The 23,770-nt window shown below is 41.7% G+C and overlaps 1 protein-coding gene across 3 annotated transcripts in view; it reads left to right on the top strand.

The window, feature by feature from the left end:
- FLT3 (fms related receptor tyrosine kinase 3) overlaps window positions 1–23,770 on the top strand; it is a 134,823-nt gene that overhangs the window by 61,064 nt on the left and 49,989 nt on the right. For all 3 annotated transcript variants that reach the window (XM_032294388.1, XM_032294387.1, XM_032294389.1), the window contains 7 exons: window positions 5,666–5,784; window positions 10,395–10,597; window positions 14,917–15,032; window positions 20,231–20,360; window positions 22,044–22,171; window positions 22,492–22,631; window positions 22,730–22,883. In XM_032294388.1, the coding sequence (XP_032150279.1) occupies window positions 5,680–5,784; window positions 10,395–10,597; window positions 14,917–15,032; window positions 20,231–20,360; window positions 22,044–22,171; window positions 22,492–22,631; window positions 22,730–22,883 (976 nt within the window). In that variant the 5' untranslated portion in view covers window positions 5,666–5,679. The remainder of the gene's footprint in view (window positions 1–5,665; window positions 5,785–10,394; window positions 10,598–14,916; window positions 15,033–20,230; window positions 20,361–22,043; window positions 22,172–22,491; window positions 22,632–22,729; window positions 22,884–23,770) is intronic.

Raw genomic sequence — 23,770 nt, 5'->3', positions numbered from 1 at the left:
TCCTTCCTTCCTTCCTTCCTTCCTTCCTTCCTTCTTTCCTTCCTTCCTTCCTCTCAGGCTGTCACCCAGAGACAGGCTCTCACTCTGTCACCCAAGCTGCATTGCAGTGGCATTATCACAGCTCACTGCAGACTTGACCTCCCCAGGCTAAGGTGATCCTCCCACCTCAGCCTCCTGAGAAGCTGGGCCTACAGATACATGTTACCACGCCTGACTAATTTTTGTGTTTTTTATAGAGACAGAGTTTCACTGTGTTGTCCAGGCAGGTCTCGAACTCCTGGGCTCAAGCAATCCTTCCACCTTGGCCTCCCAAAGTGCTGGGATTACAGCCCTCACTCATGCTACAAACACTGCCTTCTCTCTCCCTTCTGGAGCAGGATGCCTTTTCTCCTCCTGCCTTTGGACATTAGACTGTGGTTCTTTGACTGTTGGACTCTGGCACTTGCACCAAGAGCCCACTGGGTGCCCTGAGGCCTTTGGCCTCAGACTGGGGGTAGCATTGGTGGCTTCCTTGGTTTTGAAGCTTTTGGACATGCACTGAGCCACATTACTGGCTTTTCTCATTTCCTGGCTTGCAGACAGCCTGTCCTGGGACTTCGCCTTTATAATTATGTGAGCCAATTCTCTCTAATAAATTCCCTTTTGTACATATATGAAATATATGTATCCTATTGGTTCTGTCCCTCTGGAGAAGGCAAATGTATTGTATAAAATGAAATAAAATAAACATCAGCATTTGATTATAGTTTGTAATATATTTTCTCTTTTTGGGGCCATTGTAGGTACTCATTATTTGTTAATTGCATGGATGGATGAATAAATAAATAAATGTCAAAATGTTCATAGTTTTAAAATGCATTGTTTATGAGAAAATTGCTAAGAGAGGCCAGGTGCAGTGGCTCATGCCTACAATCCTAGCACTTTGGGAGGCTAAGGCGGGTGGATCACGAGGTCAGGAGTTTGAGACCAGCCTGGTCAACATGGTGAAACCCCATTTCTACTAAAGATACAAAAAATTAGCCTAGTGTGGTGGTGCATGCCTGTAATCCCAGCCACCTGGAGGCTGAGGCAGGAGGGTCACTGGAGCCTGGGAGGCAGAGGTTGCAGCCAGCCAAGATGGCCCCACTGCACTCCAGCCTGGGTGACAGAATGAGGCAACGTCTCAAAAATAAATAAATAAATAAAAAGAAAATAGCTAAGAGAGTAGATTTTAGATGTCTCAGTATGAGAAAATAAGTACATGAAGTGATGCATCCATTTTTTTTTTTTTTCGAGATGGAGTTTCACTCTTGTCGCCCAGGCTGGAGTTCAATGGCACAATCTCAGCTCACTGCAGCCTCCACCTCCCAGGTTCAAGTGATTCTCCTGTCTAAGCCTCTTGAGTAGCTGGGACTATAGGCATGCACCACTACGCCTGGCTAATTTTTGTATTTTTAGTAGAGATGGGGTTTCACCATGTTGGCCAGGCTAGTCTTGAACTCCTGATCTCAAGTGATCTGCCTGTCTTGGCCTCCCAAAGTGCTGAGAGTACAGGTGTTAGCCACTGCAACCAGCCTTGTGATGCATCTATTTTTTATTGGTACACAATATTTTACATATTTATGGGGTACATATGATGTTTTGTGACATGCATAGAATGTGTAAGCACCACCTGAGAGTATTTGATGTAATCATCACTTTAAATATTTATCATTTCTATGTGTTGGGAATATTTCAAGTCCTGTTTTTTAACTACTTTGAAATAAACATACCACTGGGTGTGGTGGCATGTGCCTGTAGTCCCAGCTACTCAGGAGGCTGAGGTGGGAGGATCGCTTGAGCCCAGGAGTTCTGGGCCGTAGTGCGCTATGCTGATTGGGTGTCCGCACTAAGTTCAGCATCCATCTGGTGACCTCCTGGGAGTGGGGAACCACCAGGTTGCCTAAAGAGGGGTGAACCAGCCCAGGTCAGAAACAGAGCAGGTCAAAACTCCCATGCTGATCAGTAATGGGATTGTGCCTGTGAATAGCCACTGCATTCCAACCTGGGCAACATAGTGAGACCCCATCTCAAAAAAAAAAAAAAAAAAGAAAGAAAGAAAGAAAAATACATACCTTCTTGTTTACAAATGGCCAAGAAATATATGAAAAAATGCTCAACATCACTAATCAGTAGGGCAATTCAAATCAAAACCACGATGATGTATATGTTAATTTGCTTGATTTAATCATTCCACAATGTATGTATATATTAAAACATCACACTATACTCTGTAAGTATATATTTTTGTGAATTATAAAATACTCAATAATTTTTTAAATGATTTGATTTGGGCAAAAGCTGTGAACAGACACACCACCAAAGGGGTTATGGAATGTAATGGCATCACCTAAATGGATGTTCAGTGTTCATTAGTCAGGAGGAAAATACAAATTAAAACCACAAAGAGGGCTGGGTGCAGTGGCTCATGCTTGTAATCCCAGCACTTTGGGAGGTCAAGATGGGCAGATGATTTAAGTCCAGGAGTTCAAGACCAGCCTGGGCAAAAAATACAAAAATTAAATTAGCCAGGTACGGTGGTGGGCACAGGTTGTCTCAGCTACTCAGGAAGCTAAGGCAGGAGGATGGCTTGAGCCCAGGAGGTTGAGGCTGCAGTCAGCCCTGGTCATGCCGTTATACTCCAACCTGAGTGACAGAGCGAGACCCCGTCTCAGAAAATAAAAAACAAAAATAAGTAAAACCACAATGAGATACAACACACTTATTAGAAAGGCCAAAATTTTTAAGTCTCATCACACCAAGTGTTAGCAAGATATGATGCAACTGGAATTCCATACACTGTGAATGGAAATATGAAAGCTCTAACCTCTTTGGAAAACAGTTGGACACATTCTCAAAAAGTTACACATACACCTACCATATAACCTAGGCATTCAACTCCTTAGTATTTACCCAAGAGAAATGAAAGTGTATGTCCATATTAAGACTTTTATAGAAATAGCAGCTTTATCAGTAAAAGCAAAAGTGGAGACAGCCCATGTCTGTCCATAGATGAATAAAACATTGTGTTTATATCTATACAACAGATTACTACTAGGAAATTAATGAATGAACTGCTGATATCTACTACAGTATGGACAAATATCAAAAAAATGTAGAGTGAAAGAAGCCAGACCACCCATCCTATAAAAAAACAGTTCATACTGTGTGATTCCATTTGTGTGAAATTTTAGAAAATGCAAACTAGTCTATAGTGAACAGAAACCAGATTTGAGGTGGCTTGGGTGTGGGGGAATGGGGTTGGTAGGAGGGTATGATATCAAATCTTTATGAGGAAACCTGGGAGTGATGGGTAAGTTTGCTTTCTTTCTTTCTTTCTTTTTTTTTTTTGAGACGGAGTTTTGCTCTTGTTACCCAGGCTGGAGTGCAATGGCGCGATCTCGGCTCACCGCAACCTCCGCCTCCTGGGTTCAGGCAATTCTCCTGCCTCAGCCTCCTGAGTAGCTGGGATTACAGGCACGCACCACCATGCCCAGCTAATTTTTTGTAGTTTTAGTAGAGACGGGGTTTCACCATGTTGACCAGGATGGTCTTGATCTCTTGACCTCGTGATCCACCCGCCTCGGCCTCCCAAAGTGCTGGGATTACAGGTATGAGCCACCGCGCCCGGCCAAGTTTGCTTTCTTTAAAAAAAAAAATTGTTTTCTTGTTTTAGAGACAGGATCTGGCTCTTTTGCCCAGGCTGGAATGCAGAGGCGCAATCATAGCTCACTGCAGCTTCAAACTCCTGGCCTTAAGCTATCCTCCCACCTCAGCCTCCCAAGTAGCTGAGACTACAGGCTTGCCACCACACTTGGCTAATGTTTTAAAAACTAATTTTTGTAGAAATTGGGTTTCACTCTGTCTCTCAGCCTGGTCTCTAAGTCCTGATCTCAAGTGATCCTCCCACCTTGGTTTCCAAAAGTGCTGGATTACAGATGTGAGTACCATGCCCATCCTTAAATTCACTATCTGATTATGGTGATGGTTTTATAGATATGTATGAATTTACTAAATTGTACACTGTTTTTTTTTGTTTGTTTGTTTTTTGAGACGAACTCTTACTCTGTCACCAGGCTGGAGTGCAGTGGCGCAATCTTGGCTCACTGCAACCTCTGCCTCCCGGGTTCAAGGGATTCTCCTGCCTCAGCCTCCCGAGTAGCTGGGACTACAGGCACACACCACCATGCCCAGCTAATTTTTTGTATTTTAGTAGAGGTCGGGTTTCACCAGGGCCAGGACGGTCTCGATCTCTTGACCTCATGATCCGCCCGCCTTGGCCTCCCAAAGTGCTGGGATTACAGGCATGAGCCACTGCGCCCAGCCACTACATTGTATACTTTTTTTTTTTTTACATTGTATACTTTTAATGTACACAATTTATTATAAGCTAATTATACTTGTAAAATAATTTTTTAATTATTTTTTTAAAGACGCGAGAAAGAACATTAAAGAATAGAACAGGAAAAGTTACTTTCTGAGACTGTCTCAGGTTACAAGGTTACAAAGATGGGTGAACACATATGCCACCTCTTGTCACTATCTACAGACCACTCAAGTGACAGTTAAAAAATTCCTTTTTTTTTTTTTTTAAGAGATGAAATCTCACTCTGTCACCCAGGGGCTGGATCACAATGGTGCAATCACATCTCACTGCAGCCTCAACATCCCATGCCTGAGCGATCCTCTCCTACCTCAGCCTTCTGAGTAGCTAGGACTACAGGAGCACACCACTATGCCCAGTTAATTAAAAAAAAATTTTAGAGACATGATTTTATTGTATTTCCTAGGCTGGTCTCAAACTCCTGGCCTCAAGCAATCCACCCACCTCAGCCTCCCAAAGTGCTTGGATTACAGACATGAGCCACCACACCCAGCCAAAAAATGCTTTTAAAGAGATAAGCAAATTTGTTAAGAGAATAGATCTTGGCTGGGGACGGTGGTTCACACCTGTAATCCCAGCACTTTGGGCGGCCAAAGTGAAAAGAATATCATGTATACAAATAATCAGGTCCTCAGTCAAAACTAACCTTATTTCATTTTTTAATTTTAATTTTTATTTTTTGAGACAGAGTTTTGCTCTTGTTGCCCAGGCTGGAGTGCAATGCCATTATCTCTGCTCACTGCAACCTCTGCCTCCTGGGTTCAGGCGATTCTCCTGCCTCAGCCTCCTGAGTAGCTCGGATTACAGGCATGCACCACCATGCCTGGCTAATTTTGTATTTTTAGTAGAGACGGGGTTTCGCCATGTTGGCCAGGCTGTTCTCGAACTCCTGACCTAAAGTAATCTGCCTGCCTCAGCCTCCCAAAGTGATGAGATTACAGGTGTGAGCCACCACACCCAGCCAAACCGACCTCATTTCAAAAGCTTAAGAGCCACATGTAGTCAGTGACTATCATATTGGACAGCACAGGTATAGTACATTTCTATCACTGCAGTCTGCTTATTGGACAGCCCTGCTCTAAGTACCTCTGCTCCTGATTTAAAGTAGACTAAACTTGCATGAAATCCAATTTCCTACATACTTTCATAGTGGCCAATTTCCTCTGATTACGTTTTGTTTTGTTGTTTGGTTGTGAGATAAATACACTTTTTCTTTTTAAGGTGTGCATGTATCGACATTATCATTTTTATTTTGTTTTACAGTTGTTTTCTCTGCAATGATATTTGGGACTATTACAAATCAAGATCTGCCTGTGATCAAGTGTGTTTTAATCAATCATCAGAACAATGATTCATCAGTGGGGAAGTCATCATATCCCATGGTAAAGTAACATTAAAATTATACCTTTAGCTGCTTTTCTCTAGAGACCATAATTTGTAGTTATTGAAGCCTTCCATGGCTAAATGGGCTTCTCCTTATGCATTTAAGTATATTATGTCCTCACACCTGGTACCAATAGAGCATCTATACTCCATTCCTTCAAGAACCATGTTCTTCATATGAGGATTTAGGAAGGACACTGATTGACAACCAGCATGAAGAAGTAATGAGTAGAGTCGTCCATTGGTATACGGGGGATTGGTTCCAAGACTCCCATTAATACCAAAATCCATGGATATTCAAGTCCCTGATATAAAATGGCTCAGTATTTGCATGTAACCTATGCACATTCTATGTATTTTTGAGATAGGGTCTCATTCCGTCCACCAGGCTGAAGTGTAGTAGCATGATCACGGCTCACTGCAACCTCAACCTCCCAGGCTCAAGCAATCCTCCCACTTCAGCCTCCTGACTAGCTGGCACTAAAGGCACATGACAGACACCACACCTGGCTTTTTTTTTCAGAGACAGAGTCCCACTCTGTTGCCCAGGCTGATCTTGAACTCCCGGGCTCAACTGATCCTCACACCTCAGCCTCCCAAAGTGCTGGGATTGCAGTCCTGAGCCACCATGCCTGACCCTCCCCTATACTTTAAAAATTATCTCTATATTACTTATAACACCTAATTCAATGTAAATACTTTATAATACCTAAACAACTATGTGAATAGTGGTTATACCTATTGTTGAGGGAATAATGACAAGGGAAAAAAGTCGGTACATGTTCAGTACAGATGCAACCCCATTTTTTTTCCGGAATGTTTTTAGTCTGTGGTTGGTTGTATCCTTGGATGCAGAACCCATGGTAACAGAGGGCTGACTGTATGTTCTTTTCACCTTTAAGAGAATCCAGGCTTTTCTCCCAAGCCTGAATTTCTCATTTCCAGCTGCCCCTAGTATGTAGGTAGATTTTCCATTTGCACATCGAAATCCACCTATATCATTTATTTTATTTCATTTCTATTTCTCCAAGCCTGCCCTTATTCTTGTATTAATTGATTTCTATTTATGCCCCTATCTAGTTCTCAGGCTTTGAAGCTCAGCATCACGTTGGACTACTTTCTTTCTACTACTTTCACGTTCAGTCAGTTACCAAGTGTTGTCGACTCCCTTCAGTAGTTCTCATGTAATCATCTCATATTCTCTAGTCTCACTGCCACTTCCCTAATTCAAGCTCTCGTTAACTCCCTCATAATCACAGTGATATCTTAAGTGGCCTCTTCCTGCATACAGTTCATTTCAGAGATAGCTGCTGGGCCAGCCTCTCTGAATCAGGCACATCCTTCACTGCCTGGCTCTCAACCCTCTGTGATTTCCTATTACTTAGACCGATAATGAGATTGCTCAGTAATCTGGCTCTGGCTCCTTCAAGTTCTGACCTTGTTTTCCATTACTCTTCTCTTTTACGCTATTCATCTTGTTTTTCATTACTCCTCTCTTACGCTATTCCCACCCCTCTATTTTAAAAACATATATTTAGTAAATTTATTCAAGGGAAGCTTAAGTGATGGAGAACTGAAAATAGCAGAAATCCAGGTATGGTGGCTCACACCTGTAATCCTAGCACTTTGGAAGGCCAAGGTGGGCTGATCGCTTGGGCTCAGGAGTTTGAGACCAGCCTGAGGAACATAGTGAAACCCTGTCTCTATCAAAAATACAGCAACGACAACAACAAAATTAACTGGCCATGGTGGCACGCACTTGTGGTCCCAGCTACTTGTGAGGCTGAGGCGGAAGGATCACCTGAGTGAGGGAGGCAGAGGTTACAGTGAGCCAAGGTTGCCCCACAAGTTTGCACATCAGCCTGGGAAACAGAGTGAGACGTCTATCTCAAAAAAAAAAAAAAAAAAAAAAAAGTAGAAATCTACATACAACAAAAAATGCACATAAATTAGCCAACTCCTCAGACATTTCCAGCTGAGGGTTCATACAAATACATAGTCACCCTTTTTTCTTTTACATAGGTATAACACAGAAATACATAACATGATGACCTGACCCTCCCCCCACATGAGTCAGATATATTAGAGATATTCTGAAGTTTTAAAAACAGCATGAAACAAGTTTCCATAACAACATTCTACATGAATATAAAGAAGTACATGGAGGCCGGGCGCGGTGGCTCACGCCTGTAATCCCAGCACTTTGGGAGGCTGAGGCGGGCCTATCACGAGGTCAAGAGATCGAGACCATCCTGGCCTGTCAACATGGTGAAACCCTGTCTCTAAAAAAAATAAAATAAAAAAATAAAAACAAAAGACATTAAAATAAACAAAGAAACCACAAATTAAAAAAAAAAAAATGCTGGGCACAGTGGCTCACGCCTATAATCTCAGCACTTCGAGAGGCCGAGGTGGGTGGATCACAGTCAAGAGATCGAGACCATCCTGGTCAGCATGGTGAAACCCCATCTCTACTAGAAATACAAAAATTAGCTGGGCATGGTGGCGCGTGCCTGCAGTCCCAGCTACTCAAGAGGCTGAGGCAGGAGAATTGCTTGAACCTGGGAGGTGGAGGTTGCGGTGAGCCGAGATTGTGTCATTGCATTCCAGCCTGGGCAACAAGAGTGAAACTCCGTCTCAAAAAAAAAAAAAAGTACATGATTTTTTTTTTCATGCCAGAAGCATGTTGGGTGTTAATTTTTCAATAAGTATTGGTATCATAACACGTCAGCTTGTTAATAATTAAGGCATTTTGCATACATAATATTTCAATGCGGGCAAAATAATTTTAATATTTGCTATGATGTTTTAAACTTTTTGTGTCTTTTCGACGTAAGAAAATAGCTGCACACATTTAGGTGTTTTCATATAAAGACACAACCTTAAATTAATGATGATTGGTCTTGGTTAATAGCAATAAATCAACTCCTGATCTCAAGTGATCTGCCTGCCTTAGCCTCCCAAAGTGTACAGGGATGAGCTACTGTGCCTGGCAACCTCTGACTCCTGGGTTCAAGTGATTCTCCTGACTCAGCTTCCAGAGTAGCTAGAACTACAGGCATGCGCCACCTCACCTGCCTAATTTTTTTTTTTTTTTTAGTAGAGAAGGGGTTTCACCATGTTGGCCAGACTGGTCTCAAACTCCTGACCACAGGTGATCCGCCCGCCTTGGTCTCTCAAGGTGCTGGAATTACAGGCATGAGCCAACTGTGCCCATCTGGGAATTGCATTTCAAGATGAGCTTTGGAATGGACACACATCCAAACCATATTACCAACTATTACATGTTCTTCAAATTTGCTTTTAAGAAATGACTGTACTAAGGCACCAAGTATTCACAGCAGCTGGGTGAGAGGTACTGATTTTTTCCCTATCCATGGTTAGAGAGCATAGGCAGGCAATCCCCCATAACTCTAAAATTATCTCTCCTTACCAAATAGGTTACACGTTCATTTATACCTTCCTTCCTCCAGAAAGTCAAAGCTTCATTTAATGTCACATTCCTCCCGAACAGATTTTGTGCCATTGTGGCATAGCCTAAACAAAAGAAAACATAATAAAAACAAACAAGGAAAACAAAAAGTGTCCACTATGGTTTAATGATGGGTTTTTTGTCTGTGAAGAACCAAAGTCACTGGAGTTGAGCAAATGTGTTTGACAATCATGGTCTCATATTTCAGGAAGGTGGCCCACACAGGCCAGCTCATTTTCTTTATTTGCCATGTCCCACCCCACACTTCTACAGAATGAGTTATTGATTTGTTTTGTTTTGTTTTTTCTGTAACAAGGATTTGGGAAGGAATGATGGACTTTGTGTGACAGACCATTTTACATGCTTTCTCTGGTGTTTTCACAGCTCGTGCAGCTGTTTAACTTATGTAAGCAGACAACTGTATTAGAGATTTCTTAGGCAACTTCATGCCCTCATTAGTTAGCGATATCTGTTACAAGATCAACAGACTGAATCTCACTGTTATTATCAAAATTCTATTTTTTTAAATACTGTTTTAGATACCACATTCTCTTAAATTCCAGTGCCTCATGGAATTTAAGACTCAGCTCTGCCAGGTGGTGAAGAACCTGGCCTGGACTTCAAGGGGTTTCACCATGTTGGCTACTCTGGTCTCCAATTCCTGACCTCAAGTGATCTGCCTGCCTTGGCCTCCCAAAGCGCTGGGGTTGCAGGTGTGGGCCACCACACCCTGCCTCCTCTTCTTATAAGGACACCCAGTCATACTGGATTTAGGGCTACTCACACAACCCCATTCTAACTTGATTACCGCTGTAAAGACCATCTCCAAATAAAGTCACATTCTGAGATACTGAGGGTTAGGACTTCAACATATGAATTTGCAGAGGCAGGGAGACACACACCATAACAGTCTGTACAACATTTTAGAAATGCAGCCCAAAGTTATTTATCTTTTCTTTAGAGAATTATAATTAATAGGACCTTCAGTCTGCAGCATGTTTTCAGTGGGTTCCAGCTTGCGTGGGTGTTCTGTGCAGCATGTCAGAATGCTTGTGTTTGATAAAGTTCTGATATAAAGAAGCGGAGGCCTTAAACCTACAATTTTCATGAATTTACTTTGTTCTATCTACAACGTAGGTGATGGAATCCCCAGAAGACCTCGGGTGTGTGTTGAGACCGCAGAGCGCAGGGACAGTATACGAAGCTGCCGCGGTGGAAGTGGAGGCGTCTGCCTCCATCACACTGCAAGTGCTGGTCAACACCCCTGGGAACGTTTCCTGTCTCTGGGTCTTTAAGCACAGCTCCCTGAATTGCCAACCACATTTTGATTTACAAAACAGGTAAGTGGAGGAATACCTTCTTGACATAAAATGTGGTTCATCTGGAATTCCTTTTCAAATTTCTGCCCATGTTTATTGTAAATCTATTTTTTTTTTTTTTTGAGTCAGGGTCTCTCTCTGTCGCCCAGGCCAGAGTACAGTGGCACAATCTTGGCTCACTGTAGCCTCGACCTTCCAAATTCAACCAATCCTCCCACCCCAGTCCTCCCAAGTAGCTGGGACTACAGGAGTGTGCTGCCGCACCTGGCTAATTCTTAAAATTTTTTGTAGAGACCGTGTTTCACCATGTTGCCAAGGCTGATCTTAAACTCCTGGGCTTAAGTGATCCACTCACCTCGGCCTTCAAAAGTGTCAGGATTACAGGCGTGAGTCACAGCGCCTGGCCTGGGCCTGTTTTTTGTCACTCTTATCTTCAGAGAAATAACAAACTAAAAATATAGTTAAGCCATCAATACATGACATTATGTATCTGTCAAATCCCATAGGATGTACAACACACACAAAAAAATGCGAACTATGAACTTTATTTTATTTTATTTTTGAGACGGAATCTCATTCTGTCACCCAGGCTGGAGTGCAGTGGCGTGATTTTGACTCACTCCAACTTCTGCTTCCCAGGTTCAAGCGATTCTTCTGTCTCAGCCTCCTAAGTAGCTGGGATTACAGGTGTGTGCCACCACACCCAGCTAATTTTTGTATTTTTAGTAGAGATGGGCTTCCCCCATGTTGGCCAGGCTGGTCTCAAACTCCTGACCTCAGGTGATCCTCCCACCTCAACCTCCCAAAGTGCTAAGATTACAGGCATGAGCCTCTGCTCCCGCTCCCGGCCCAAACCGAACTTTAAAATAGGTTCATCAATTTTAACAAACATATTACACCTGTGCAAGATGTTAATAATAAGGAAAACTGTGTGTGGTGGGAAGGGCATATATGGCATCTTTCTGTGTCTCCTGCTCAATTTTCCTGTAAATCTAAAACTGCTCTAAAAAGTAAAGTCAGCCGGGTGCAGTGGCTCATGCCTGTTATCCCAGCACTTTGGGAGACCAAAGTGGAGGATCACTTGAGGTCAGGAGTTTCAGATGAGCCTGGTCAACATGGTGAAACCCTGTCTCTATTAAAAATACAAAAATTAGCCAGGTGGGATGGTGTGTGCCTGTAGTCCCAGCTACTTGGGAGGCTGAAGCAGGAGAATTGCTTGAAGTCAGGAGGCAGAGATTGCCGTGAGCCAAGATCGCACCATTGTACTCCAACCTGGGAGACAAGACAAGACAAAAAAAGGAGAAAAAAGAAAAAAGTAAAGGCTATTAATTTAAACCTACACACACACACACACGCATATAAGTATATAGAAAGCGGTGAGTGGCTGGCAAAATGTAAAACAAATATTGAAAATAGTATTTTGGAATTTTCTTTTTTCTTTAAATCTTTTTACCTTTTCTACAATGAAGGACTATATTTGGGCTTTTATGTTTTGTTTTGTTTTGTTTTGTTTTGTTTTGTTTTGTTTTGTTTTGAGATGGAGTCCTGCTCTGTTGCTCAGGCTGGAGTGCAGTGGCAGGATCTCAGCTCACTGCAATCTCTGCCTTTCAGGTTCAAGTGATTCTCATGCCTCAGCCTCCTGAGTAGCGGGGATTATAGGCACTCACCACCATGCCTGGTTAATTTTTAATTATATTTTATTTTTAGTAGAGATGGAGTTTCACCATGTTGGCCAGTCTGGTCTCAAACTCCAAACCTCAGGTGATCCACCCGCCTCAGCCTCCCAAAGTGCTGGAATTACAGGTGTGAGCCACAAGGTCAGGCCTATTTGGGATTTTTTTAAGTGTCTTGTTTTTTAGTTGGATATCATGTTAAAGATACAAAGTTAGAAAGTTTTTATTTCATTCTTGTTAGTGTAGCAAGAAATTTCTTTAAAAAAATTTTTTTAAATTTCTTTTTGGGAAATGCTTGGGAAAAGAACATTTGATTTTATCGATTTTGTTTCGCCATATGATAAGCAGAACTGCAATGTTATGTGCCATCTACAGAATATTTAATAAGACATTGATCTGTCTGTGAGGAACATTGGTCTCATCCAGAAAAATGTCTTAGCTAAGATGTGTGGATAATGTCCGAACTCTGTATAACTCTATGCTGATTGCTGCCCACTACTGTTCTTGTCATCTTGCTGAAACCAGATAGGGCAAAGGACATAGGTCAATTAAATGCCCTCTTCACGCAGTCTTTCTTTTAAATTCTTGCGGCCATTCTGTTGTCCCATAAGTGTAGAAAAGGCATGAGCTTTCCAGCAACTATGAAGTAAACACCTTGATAGGGTCTTGGAGAATGTCTCTATGATCGACTTGAATCAGTTATGTATTTTAAGGTCAAATACACTCTTAGCAGGACAGTGAGTATAGTTCTGAAGTTTAGTTCTAAATCTTGGAACACATTCATTTTCCTCTCCTCTTTTGAGATTGTATTACTTCTTGTTTTTTGGCTACCAAAGTGCTAGGATTACGGGCATGAGCCACCATGACAGCCACATTTTTTCATTTTTTTGGAAAGGCGTCTCAATATGCTGCCCGGGTCAGTCTTGGACTCACGGCCTCAAGCAATCCTCCCACCTTGCCTCCCAAAGTGTTTCGACTGCAGGTGTGGTGGCTCACTCCAGACGACTAGTTCAGAGAAAGAAAGCATATCATCCAAATAGATCTCAGAAGCAAATCAAGTATATATTCTAGTAATTACTGTGTGTATGAATGCAGGCCCATGTACTCTTGGACCTGCTTGCTGCTTTAAAGCAGGGCTTCTCAAATATAACGTGCATTTGGATTGCCTAGGGATCTTGTTTAAAATGCAGATCCTGATGAGTAGGTCTGAGTGGGGTCTGAAATTCTGCATCGTTGTCAACTCCCTGCTGATGCTAACACTGTTGGTGAAAGACTACACTTTGCACAGTTAAGGGTCTAAAGGTCAGAAAGTGTGAATTTAAATCCAGCATCACTCAACAAAGTGCTGGGAGTACTGTCAGCTTTAAAGAGAGAAGATAGTACCAAATACACATCATAGGTATCTCTTGGAAGAGAATGCCCTTAACCCAATTTATCTTCACCAATTATCAAGTTAAAAATCCTGACACTGAGACATCTTTCTCCATACATCTAAGTGATATTCAGTGTAATTATCACTCCGTAAGAACATGACTTTTGTCAGATTTTGTTTGAGTTCTTTCATTTAGACAGAGACAGGCACAAACTAGGAGAACATTTTAAAAAATCTCAGCGTTCTGTGAATGGGAAACTGAGGCTGGTGACCGGGTGACTGGACACATGTGATCACAGAGGGTGCTTTGTCGTGGAAGGAAATGGCATGCCACTGCCAAAGGGACTATATCACCAATGCTGTGTGTGTGTGTGTGTGTGTGTGTGTGTGTGTGTGTGTGTGTGTGTGTTTTAATTTTTAAAAAATAGAGGTAGGGTCTCACTATGTTGCCCAGGCTGGTCTTGAACTCCTGGGCTCAAATGATCCGCCAGCCTCAGCCTCCCAAAGTTCTGGGATTACATGTGTGAGCCACTGCTCTCGGCTTACTGTGTATTTTGTTGTTGCTGTTTTGGTCTTTTTTTTTTTTTTTTTTTTTTTTGACATACAGTTTTAATCTTATTGTGCAGGCCGGAGTGCAGTGGTGCAATCTGGGCTTACTGCAACCTCCGCCTCCTGGGTTCAAGTGATACTCCTGCCTCAGCCTCCTGAGTGGCTGGGATTACATGTATATGCCACCATGCCTGGCTAATTTTTGTGTTTTTAGTAGAGATGGGGTTTCACCATGTTGGTCAGGCTGGTCTCGAACTGTTGACCTCGTGATCTGCCCACCTTGGCCTCCCAAAGTGCTGGGATTACAGGCGTGAGCCACCGTGCTCAGACTAATTTTTGTATTTTTAGTAGAGATGGAGTTTCACCATGTTGGCCAGGCTAGTGTCAAACTCCTGACCTCAGGTGATCTGCCCGCCTCGGCCTCCCAGAGTTGTGGGATCACAGTCGTGAGCCACCGCACCCGGCTTACTGCGCATTTTTAGATGGGAGTTTTCCCTCCTAGAAGCTCAAGGAAGGTGAGATGATGGCACAGTAATGGAGCTCTCCCATCCTCAAGGATGACAGGTTAAAAGTCAAGGTCCAACGAGCAATGTCCAGGCTGAGTGCTGGGCACATGACAGAGCTGTGTGCCTCCGTGCCAGTCGAGGAATGCTGCAGCTACCAAGCTGCCTTCTTAGTCACTATGAAATTTTGTTTTTAGTTTCACACACTTTCCAAAATAACTAGTTCTCTTTCCTGTCTTGCAGAGGAGTTGTTTCCATGGTCATTTTGAAAATGACAGAAACCCAAGCTGGAGAATACCTACTTTTTATTCAGAGTGAAGCTACCAATTACACAATATTGTTTACAGTGAGTATAAGAAGTAAGTCCAGCCTGCTACTAGTATTTCAGCCTGGGATACCACAGTATTTCAAAGGGGTGGTTTAGAACTCAGCTTGACTGGCTCCTCTAGACTCATTCTTCAGGTTTCCTTCGATACCTAGTTGGATTGATTAGATTCCCATCAACCATCTGTATAACCTATAGAGAACTGAGAATCACCGATGAATCAGTGACGTGTGCTGTGGACTCTCAGAATGTGCCTGCTGTTAAAAACACCTGGGACACCCTCTGTTCAGTAGCAGATGGCTGACAGGGAAGAAATGTAAAACATTTTGACCTTGGAATCAGAAGACCTGGGTTCTAATTCTAGTTCTGATACTACCGCCTATGGCAGCTCACAATTTCTCTGAGCCCCAATTTCCTTATCGATAAAATGAGGATAAAAATACATACCTCAGGCCGGGCGTGGTGGCTCACGCCTGTAATCCAAGCACTTTGGAGGCCAAGGTGGGTGGATCACCTGAGGTTGGGAGTTCAAGACCAGCCTGACCAACATGGTGAAACCCCGTCTTAAAAAAAAAAACCAAAAAAAAAACATACCTCACAGGATTGAAAGGTCTCAGCATGATCCAGCAGAACTTTCTGAGATGATGAAAATGATCTTTGTCTGCTCTTTCCAGTATAGCAGCCATTGGCCACGTGGGGCTGTTGAACACTCGAAATGTTGCTAAGGTGACTGAGGAACTAAAGTTTTAATTGCATTTAATTTTAATTCATTAAAATTGGAATTTAAATAGCCCCATGCAGCTAGCGGCTACATGTGTTGGACGGTGCAGGTCCATGCGCGTGCCAGACCATATGCAAACTGTAAGGAACAGTCCAAATGTTGCCACCAAGGGAGGCAGCTGTGCAGCTGGCAGAGCCACCCCCTGCAAGTGCCTTGTGGCTTCTCCTTGTTTTGTCCCCATCCTGCATAGACTCAGTGCTGTGTGCACTGAACGTGCTGCTTCACCTTCTGTGACCAAGAAGGACTGAAGGTGGCTGCATTCACTTAGGTCCTTGTGCCTTTGGGAGCCAGTGCAGTGCTCCAAAAACCCTGAGTTAATGCCACTTAAAATTAGGTTCCCTCCCACACATTGACACAACTTGCCAGGCTCCCCTCTTCCTTGTCAGTGACTGAAATGCACAAAGCGTGCGTGTCCGGCCCAAAGAGGTGCCCTGGGTCAGGAATAACCACAACTGCCCTTTGCTGAAGAGCTTCTGCCTGTATCATCTCAGAGGCTCACAGCAATCCGGTATGCATGTAGGTGAGAAAACAGGCCCTCTGAGAGGTGTGGCGGTGGGCACAGCTGGAGGCTTTCTGCACCACACTGCCCTGGGTTTTGTGTGAGAGCCTGTGAGTCTTGCTGTCAGAAGAGAGAATTCGCAGAAGCGTCATCTTACTGGGGTTGGGGGTAGAGTAAGGTTCTAAAGTCAGCCTGTAAGATATAAATTAGCTAAAGTCAAAATGACTCAAAGTTTGTTCTGGAAAGTCCTTTAATTACTCTGAAGATCACAGAACCAGAGCTCTACCAGCTCCAAAACCAAGAATCGCCTTTTGTTGCTCTCTGATGTTGGTCCTGTTCCCTGCCCCCTTTCTAGTCCCTCACCGCCTCTGTGGGACAGTAAATATGTGCTTCAGGTTGGAAGAAGCTAAAACATTTCTTGCTCTCTCCCTCTCTTCCTCTTTCTTGTTTTTTTTTTTTCTCTCCTTTTTAAATTTTCTTGCCAAGTACAAATACTTGTATAAGGTAAGTGGGCATCTGCTGTGTCTTTGTTATATTTAGGATATATTCCTTTCACTTAAGATTTACAATGTAAAAATATAGTAACAATTATTCAAGTAAATTACAACTTGTTTTTAGCATTCTGCAAGGTGGTGGGGTCCAAAAAAGTAGGTGGGAGAGACTTGGCAACAGTCAGTGTGAAAAAGAGGAACGGGTTTTAGTCAACCACAAGCTCACTTTAACCACCAGAGTGGCAGGGTTGCTAAAAACGTAAATTTGAACCTTGGCAGTGTTCATGAAAATATAACGTCTAAACTAAGGAAATTAATAGAAGATGATTCATTTCAGTTCTACATTTTTTTTTTTCAGATAGATACTGACAAAATGGAGCAAGCAGGATAGTAGAAAACTTGGAATTCTTTAAATTAGGAGCAGCTGAAGGAATCGGGGATGTTTGGCATATAGAAGGACATATTTTGGGGAGACGATAAGACTGATTGTGGTGTAATGCAGAGGGAATTCTTTCGGGATTTGAGTCAGGAAACCCGAGTTAACTAGTTTAAGTGCCTTGTATGGTAATTATCTCCCTTGATCTCAGTTTCTGATTTTTAAACATTTGAAGGATTTTGATATGGAATCAAAGCTAGACTTAAAAAACGTTGCTCTGGAGGGTAGGATAAGAACCAATGGTTAGACATTACAGAGAGAAAAAGTGAAAACCACTACAAGATGGAAAAAGATACTTGCAGTTCACAGTCAACAAAGGATTAATAGTTATAATATGTAAAGAGCTTCTATGAGTCAATAAGAAAAACAGAACAAAATGAAAACCTAGTAGAAAAATGAACAAAGCATGTGAGTAGGCATTTCATTTTTGGAACATGAAACCTAAATGGTCAAGAAACGTGTTAAAATGTAAACTTAGACACGTTAGAGTTGTAAAGAGTCTATTTGAGCAGGATGTGATTCATGAATCAGGCAGTGCCAGATAGAAAGTAGTCGGGCTCCCGTGAGGGGATTCAAGGGTAAGACCTCTTTCTATAAGGTGTTCCCAGAAGCAAGACAAAGAAAACATTTGATTGGTTAAAGTGGACAGTCCCTCATTTGGTCAGTTTGTAGTTTCTGACTGGTTAAGCTAAGTTGCATTTTGCTGCTCATATTGAATTGGGTTTGTTTTTTGCTTTTTGTTGTTTTTTGTTTGTTTTCTTTTTGCTTTTGCTTTTGTTTTGAGACGGAGTCTTGCTCTTGTCATCCAAGCTGGAGTGCAGTGGTGTGATCTGGGCTCACTGCAACCTCCGCCTCCTGGGTTCAAGCAATTCTCCTGCCTCAGACTCCTGAATAAACTGGGATTACAAGTGCCTGCCACCACGGCTGGCTAATTTTTGTGTTTTTAGTAGACACAGGGTTTCACCATGTTGGCCAGGCTGGTCTCGAACTCCCGACCTCAAGTGATTTGCCTGCGTTGTCCTCCCAAAGAGCTGGGATTACAGGCATGAGCCATCATGCCCAGCCTGTTATTTTTTTGTAGAGATGAGGTTTCGGCATGTTACTAGGCTAGTCTCGAACTCCTGGGCTCAAGCAATCCTCCTGCTTCACCCACCCAAAGTGTTGGAATTCTAGGTGTGAGCCACCACACCCAGCCTTTATTTTTCTGTTTTTTTTTTTTTTTTTCAGTTGGATTTTGGTTTGTTTACATGGTAACTCAACCTGTTAGAGCTTTCTCAGCCTAATGGCCTCCCAATTAATTATTTTAACACATGTCAAATTAATAATGGAGAAATTAAATTAACACCTCAATGAAATACCATTTTATACCTGCTAGACTATTGAAAATTAAGAAGCCTTGGTAAGAATATAAAGCAATAGGTGCTCTCATATCCTGCTGTGTAACGTAAATTAGTATAACCACTTTGGAAAACAAATGGTCAGTATGTGTAAGGCTGAATGTGCTCATACCATGCAGACCAGCGATTCCACTCTTAGGCATGTTATTAAGAGTGTTATACATATGCCTCAGTACAAATGTGTGGAATGTTCAGAGCACATGGTTAATCATACAAAAAAACTATGGCTGGGTATGGTGGCTCATACCTGTAATCCAAGCACTTTGGGAGGCCGAGGCAGGAGGATCACTTGAGCCTGGGAGGCTGAGGCTGTAGTGAGCTGAGATTGCACTACTGCACTCCAGCCTGGGTATCAGAGACCCTATCTCACAAAAAAGAAAAAAAGAAAAGGAAACAACCCAAATGTCTGCTGCAAGAAAATGAAAAAAATAATAATATATTTACCAGTAGAATATTATTTAGCAGTAAAAAAAGAAGAATAAAGTAAAGCTACATGTAAAACCATGGATGAATCTTAAAAACATAAGGTTGGATGAAAAAATGAAGTTGTGGAAGCTACATACTGATTGATAACTCAATTTTGAAGCTCAAGAACGAAATAAATCAATATATCTTTAGTGCCACATATTTATGTGGTAAAAGTACTTTGAAGAGTCCCTGAATAATAAGCAAAATTCAGGATAAAGGCTACTTACAGTTGTGAGATGGGGGAAGCACAAAAGTAGATTAAAAGGTATTTATTAATATTCTAGCTATTAAGTTGGATAGTGGCTCCATGGGTATTTGTTATTATGCTTTGAAATTTACACTCCATATGGTCTTTCATATATATGCATATATATGTATAAAGCAATACATAATATTTTCAAACAAAATTTCCTGTAAGGAGAGAGGCTGGAGTTCAGTATAGGGAAACTTAAATAAAGTATAGGGAAACTCTAAGAAAAAAAAAGTTTGTTAAAAATTAGAATGACCTGCCCTGGGAGGTCATGAACTCCAGTCCCTAGTGGAGTCAAAGCAGAAGTACGAAGTTTATGTTAGGCATAGCTGGGAGTGAAGGATGGTGTGTGTGTGTGTGTGTGTGTGTGTCATGGTCCATTGTGAGTGGGAGGCTCAACTAAACCTCTAAGTTCTGTTGCAATTCTAACTCCACCCTACCATGTTTCTTCTGCCTTTCTAAATGTTAGTATATTTCTGCCTAGTTGCAGATAAAATTATAGGAAGAAAGTTGAGGTTTAAACTACGTATTAAACGAGGGTTTAAGCCATATGTTATTGCTAGTTTCCTTTTTCCTGTGCATAGCAATATTTGTATTTTCACGTGGCTTCACTCGACTGCTTTAGTTAGCTATGGATCTGTGAAATACCGAAAGAAATCAGCCAAGAGGATAAATGTTGAAGTTGACACTGCAGCCAAAGCTAAATTTAATATAATGGTTGGTTTTCTTTTGATGCCTTTAATATAAAATAAACAAATAAATAAATATGTAATGGTTGGTGGAAATGCAGAAGACACTGCTATCGTATAAAATATGAACTTTTCTTAATGACATAGAATCCTTTCTTGAGGGGGCTGCTAAGAAAATTATTTTTAAAATAGTAAAATGTTAATAACTTATGATACTTTAGATACTCTGCTTTACACATTAAGAAGACCTTACTTTAGAAAAATGGAGAACCAGGACGCCCTGGTCTGCATATCTGAGAGCGTTCCAGAGCCGATCGTGGAATGGGTGCTTTGCGACTCACAGGGGGAAAGGTATGACACGTCCATGGTAGCTGCTATTCTCATGATTTCCTTTTGGCCTTTTTCTAATGTAGTTGACATCAAGCTGTATGTAAAATTTAATTTATGCTCATTAAAACAGGAGACTTTGGCTTCTTAAGGTTAAAGAATGATCAATATGCGTCCGGGTGAGGTGGCTCACCCCTGTAATCCCAGCATTTTGGGAGGCCGAGGCGGGCGGATCACTTGAGGTCAGGAGTTTGAGACCAGCCTGACCAACATGGTAAAACCCTGTCTCTACTAAAAATACAAAAATTAACCAGGTGTGATGATGGGTGCCTGTAATCCCAGCTACTCAGGAGGCTGAGGCAGGAGAATTGCTTGAACATGAGAGGTGGAGGTTGCAGTGAGCAGAGATGGCGCCACTGCACTCCAGCCTGGGCTACAGAGTAAGACTGCATCTCAAAAAATAATAAATAAATAAATAAATAAACAAAACAGAATTGTCAGTGTGGGCTTCACTGGGAGGATGTGGGAGGATTTTTTTTGGTAAGGGGCTTTTTGGAATCCCTCAAATCAACTGCAGGGCCCTTCCTTGTGGGCATTGCGCTACACAAGTCAAAGCCCCTTCATGTTCCAGGATGTTGGCTTCCTGGGCATCTGATTGGGGAAAAAAGAAATAGACTGATTTAAAGTATAATTCTCTTATAAGAAATTCCTTGTGACTAATTGTTTAATTTGTGATTATCCTGTTTGTTCTGGAAAAGCAGTCTAATATCATTGTTTAAAGATATAGAATCTAGAGTCAAATAGCCTGGGTTTGAACCCTAGTTTGCTTAGCAGCTGTGTGGCCGTGGACAAGATACTTAACCTCTTGTGCCTTATCAGAAGAAAGGGGATGACAAGCACTTATAGGATTGCTATGATGATGAAACGAATTGATATATAGAAAGCACATAGAACAGTGTGTGGCAGATAGTAAGTATGGTATAAACGTTTACGTAGTTTTTCATATATGCCAAAGCTGAGTTCTCACAAAATAAAAATTTATGCCGTTTGAACTAATTAAAATTTACTAAACAACTTAAAAAAAAAAAGGGACCAAATAGCAGGAGAAAAAATAACAAATACTTTGTTCCAAAGTGGTACCAACATCCGCTTTCTCTGAGGCAGGGAGAGGGGTTTTACTCTGTTGACTACTTGGGAGTCTCGGCTAACTTCCCTCGTGGGTGACACCTCGGCTTTCCTCCTCTGTTCCTATGGGAACTCGGGTGACTTTTGCGACTTTAGCTTCCCTCCCTCTTAACTGCGTCCCTTCAGTGCTGTGAAGAAAAGGATGCTTACCTTGCTAAACTGCACGAAAGCCCAATTTTTCTCTTCTTTCTTCTCTTTTTTTCCTTTATCTTCTTTCTCATTTTTTCTTTCTTTCCCCGTCTTTAAACCACAGCAGCAAAGAGATCACCAAACATGGACAATTTAAAACTGTTTTATTATGTAATTCTCCTTAGTGTTATTCTAATTCATTGAGATAATGAGTAACTAGCTAGCTCTTTTATGAGCTCTTGGCTGAAACCATAGATTTGGGATTGTTTACCTTTTGACCTTTTATTTACCATTTGACCCTTAAACTGGCTCCAGAACTTTGTTCTCCTCTTGAGTGTTCTTTTGTAATTTTAAAACTTGCTTAGCCAAATGGTACTTATTTTCTAATTGTAGCTGTAAAGAAGAAAGTCCAGCTGTTGTTAAAAAGGAGGAAAAAGTGCTTCATGAATTATTTGGGACGGACATAAGGTGCTGTGCAAGAAATGAATTGGGCAGGGAATGCACCAGGCTGTTCACAATAGGTAACACTGTAATATCACATACTTTCACTTTCGGTGACTATTTCTTAGCGATTACCAGGGACTAACAGTAACTGCATAGGTGATCATTCCTTCAGAAATCCTGTCGTTCCTTTAGGCCACAGTAAATGCAATAGTATGGTTTCTGTAAATGCTGATTTCTTCATAAAAGAGGAGTCAGTCTCTAAAACCTTCTTTTATTAATGTGTTTAGTAATATTTGAGATGATGCTAAAGTCTTTGTTCAGAATGTTTGGGTTATCTTTTGTGTTGAGGCAAAAATCACTTTTTTTTTTTCTCATTTGGGATGTTTTCATCTCCTAGATCTAAATCAAACTCCTCAGACCACATTGCCACAGTTATTTCTTAAAGTGGGGGAACCCTTATGGATAAGGTGCAAAGCTGTTCATGTGAATTACGAATTCGGGCTCACCTGGGAACTAGAAAACAAAGCACTCCAGGAGGTAATAGGACAAGTTTGTATTCTGAAAACGCAGGAACAATTAACTAATAATCCGGGTTGAAAACATTAAATGCAAACTCTTGTTTTATTACAACCTAGGGCAGCTACTTTGAGATGAGTACCTATTCAACAAACAGAACTATGATACGGATTCTGTTTGCTTTTGTATCATCAGTGGGAAGAAACGACACTGGATTCTACACTTGCTCCTCTTCAAAACATCCCAGTCAATCAGCTTTGGTTACCATCGTAGGTAATGCAGGCTGCTCACACAATCTTTATTCCTATTTTTAGTTGCTTTAGTGTGGAATGTGAGGTATGTGGCACAAACTCCGATTTCAGTGTAATGCTACTATCAAACACTGAGAAAGAAGCAGTTAGAAAGGCTTTGCAAGATAATCTGCCCACCCTTTACCTTTTCCTGTTAAACCAGGCCCGCTTGAATGCCACTGTCTTTGCACACGACACATTATAATGTGACCATCTGTTTGTGTACTTTTATCCTCCAGTAGACTATAAGTTTCCTAAGGACAAGGACAATTCATTCTATCTTTGTAGTCCCAGAAACTGACACAGAGCCTGACACAAAATAGGCAATAAATACTAGTTTTAAGAACCAACTAAATGCACCGTTAGGGCAGTGAGCACTGAGAGACAGTACAGGCCCTTAGATGCGTTGACATTTTGGTGGGCTATGTAGGATCTGAAAATAACCACAATTCAGTAATCTCAGATTAGGGCACAGCCATAATGAAAATGCAAAGAAATGCAGTGATGCTCTTAGCAAATTAATAAGGAAGTGTTCCATAAGACAACCTTGTGAATATTGCTAGCCAGATTGCTCTTTTATTTGTGCCTTGAGTTTATTTTACTCTCTTTCATCGATAAGAGAATGGTGCTGTCTGAGAGCAGGGGCTTCCAGACTCTGTTAGGAGACCCCTAGTGTGTACACGGGCGTGGGGGATCCTTTCAACCTTTGGAAATTGTCTGCAAAATCTGAAGATTTATTTATACATTTCTCTGGGAAGACAGTCAATTATCTACATCACATCTTCCCTCCCTCCCTCCCTCCCTCCCTCCCTCCCTCCCTCCCTCCTTCCTTCCTTCCTTCCTTCCTTCCTTCCTTCCTTCCTTCCTTCC

Source organism: Sapajus apella, unplaced genomic scaffold, assembly GCF_009761245.1.
Source record: "Sapajus apella isolate SASKATOON/1434 unplaced genomic scaffold, GSC_monkey_1.0 scaffold32, whole genome shotgun sequence".
Taxonomy (NCBI): Eukaryota; Metazoa; Chordata; class Mammalia; order Primates; family Cebidae; genus Sapajus; species Sapajus apella.
The sequence above is the reverse complement of the archived record's forward strand: the minus strand, read 5'-3'. Positions and strand labels throughout refer to the sequence as shown.